The 2,093-nt window shown below is 65.5% G+C and overlaps 1 protein-coding gene across 1 annotated transcript in view; it reads right to left on the minus strand.

The window, feature by feature from the left end:
• Positions 1 to 254: 254 nt before the first annotated feature.
• The window catches only part of RSKR (ribosomal protein S6 kinase related), a 3,815-nt gene continuing 1,976 nt past the window's right edge, over positions 255 to 2,093 (minus strand). The window contains exons 2-8 of the mRNA XM_029961280.1: positions 1,483 to 1,590; positions 1,269 to 1,309; positions 1,145 to 1,172; positions 972 to 1,061; positions 813 to 901; positions 629 to 739; positions 255 to 548 (exon numbers count right to left, since the gene is read on the minus strand). Of these exons, the coding sequence (XP_029817140.1) occupies positions 327 to 548; positions 629 to 739; positions 813 to 901; positions 972 to 1,061; positions 1,145 to 1,172; positions 1,269 to 1,309; positions 1,483 to 1,590 (689 nt within the window). The 3' untranslated portion in view covers positions 255 to 326. The remainder of the gene's footprint in view (positions 549 to 628; positions 740 to 812; positions 902 to 971; positions 1,062 to 1,144; positions 1,173 to 1,268; positions 1,310 to 1,482; positions 1,591 to 2,093) is intronic.

Consider the following 2,093-nt stretch of genomic DNA (forward strand, 5'->3'; position numbering starts at 1 on the left):
CCCGCCCCTGGGGAACCAGCCTTACACGCCCCCCTCCAGATCTGCCCCGACCCCGACCCGAGGGATCGGGGCTCCAGTCCCGCGACCCGCCGCGGTGGTCGCGCTTTCCCCCCGCACGTCCCGCAGGAGTCAGGGCAGCACCTTCAGCAGTGCCCGCGGCTCTCGGGTTTATTGCTCCCGCGGGGAGAGGTACAGAGTTGAGGTACCCGGGGGTGAGGTTGGGGGTACCCGGGTAGCCCGTGGGGGACCCGGCCCAGCAGGGTCCGACCCGCTGCCGGGGTGGGGGGATGTCCCTGAGCGATGCCGAGGGTCCCAGCCATGGTGGCTCAGCCAGGCCAGGGCCGGTCCGGGGAGGCGGCGAGGTCGTAGTCAAAGTCGGCGAAGGTGGCGGGGTCGGGCGGGGACTGCTCGCGGGGTTGCGGGGCCACTGCCACCACCACCGGGTCCTTCTGCAGCAGGTCAGCGTCGAAGGCCACTCCACGGAAGAACGGGTGGCCCTGGAAGTGGTGGAGGTAGCGCAGGCGGTACAGGGGGTTGTGGCACAGCAACTGGGGAACAGAGGGAGGACAGTGAGTGGTGGGGATCCCAGCATCCAGAGGGAACCCCAAAATCAAGGCAGGAAGGTTACCTCGGCAAGCAGCCGGGCCAGCTCAGGGCTGAATGCAGGTGGGCTCTCATAGCTGCTCTGTTTGACACGTTCCAGCATGGCCACATGGTCCCCTGCCGGTGCCACAGGGAACTGAGGGGGAATGGAATGAATTCTGGCTCTCCCTGGGGTGTCCCTGATTCCCCCACCACACTGTGGTCCTCACCTCCCCGCTGGCCAGGGCGAAGAGCAGGACTCCCAGGGACCACCAGTCGGCTGCGTGGCTGTAGGGTCCCCCGCTCAGCACCTCTGGGGCTGTGGGGATGAGTGGGTGAGCACCTGGGGGGACCATGTCCCCCACCGTAGCCCCCCTCTGCCCCCTTACCCATGTACTGCAGGGTGCCACAGATTGTGTGGGCTCGCTCGCCCCACTGCAGGTACCGGGAGAGGCCAAAGTCTGTGAGCTTGAGGTGCCCTGCAGGGGCAGGAGAAGTTGTCCCCATGGAGAAGGTGTCCCCTGGATGGGATGTCCCCAAGGCGGTGCCACCAATCTCTTACCTCTCTCATCCAGGAGGATGTTCTCCATCTGAAATGAGAGAGGCACTGAGGTGGCTTCTCCATACCAGGGGTTCAGAAACCCCCCCACCCCATCCTCCAGCCCCCCAGCACTGCTGCCACCCACCTTCACATCTCTGTGCATGATGCCCAGGTCGTGGAGGTACACTGGGGAGAAGACAGAGCCATCAGTGCCACGTGACCCCTCCCAGCACGGTACCCACTGCCACCCCCCGTGCACCCGGCAGGCAGCTGCCCATGCTAGGGGATGGCTGACCCTACCTGTGGGACCCCGTTGGTGGGGACAGTGGTGGCTGCCCCCGGCATGGCAGGTCACTCACCCAGCACCAGCACCAGTTCGGCGGCGAACAGGCGGACGGTGGCCTCGGCGAAGCAGCCGGCGGCGCGCCAGAGCGCGTGCAGGTCCCCAGTGCTGCAGTAGGTGCACACTGCCGGGACAGGGGACGTGCCTTACCAACGGGCTGTACCATGGGGCCAGGCAGGCATGAGGGACAGCGCGGTGGCATGGGCACAGGACTCCACAGAGGTAACTGTGGCCATGCACCCAGGTGACACGGGCACCATGGCCGTGCACCGAGGTGATGGAAGCGCTGGGGTTATAAGGGCAGCGAGGTGGCACAAGCACCAGGGCAATATGGACACTAAGGTGACAAAGGCATGACTAAGGTAACATGGGAGCATGTGAGTACTGGGGCCGTGTCCCATGGTGACATGGGCTCCAGAGCCACGGGGGCAGCACTGTGGCCACACAGGTACCAAAGTGACATGTTCCTTGGGGTCACACAGGCACTGGCAACATGCAAACTGCAGGGACTGAGGTGGCACAGCCACCAGGGCCGCTGGGGCCATGAAGGCACTAGGGCTGGGGTGCTTTGTTCACACCCACACCGGTCCCTGCGCTGCTGTGGCTTGTTTCCATCCCTATCCCCCC

The sequence above is a fragment of the Manacus vitellinus genome, unplaced genomic scaffold, assembly GCF_001715985.3.
Source record: "Manacus vitellinus isolate BGI_N305 unplaced genomic scaffold, ASM171598v3 scaffold_32_pilon, whole genome shotgun sequence".
NCBI lineage: Eukaryota > Metazoa > Chordata > Aves > Passeriformes > Pipridae > Manacus > Manacus vitellinus.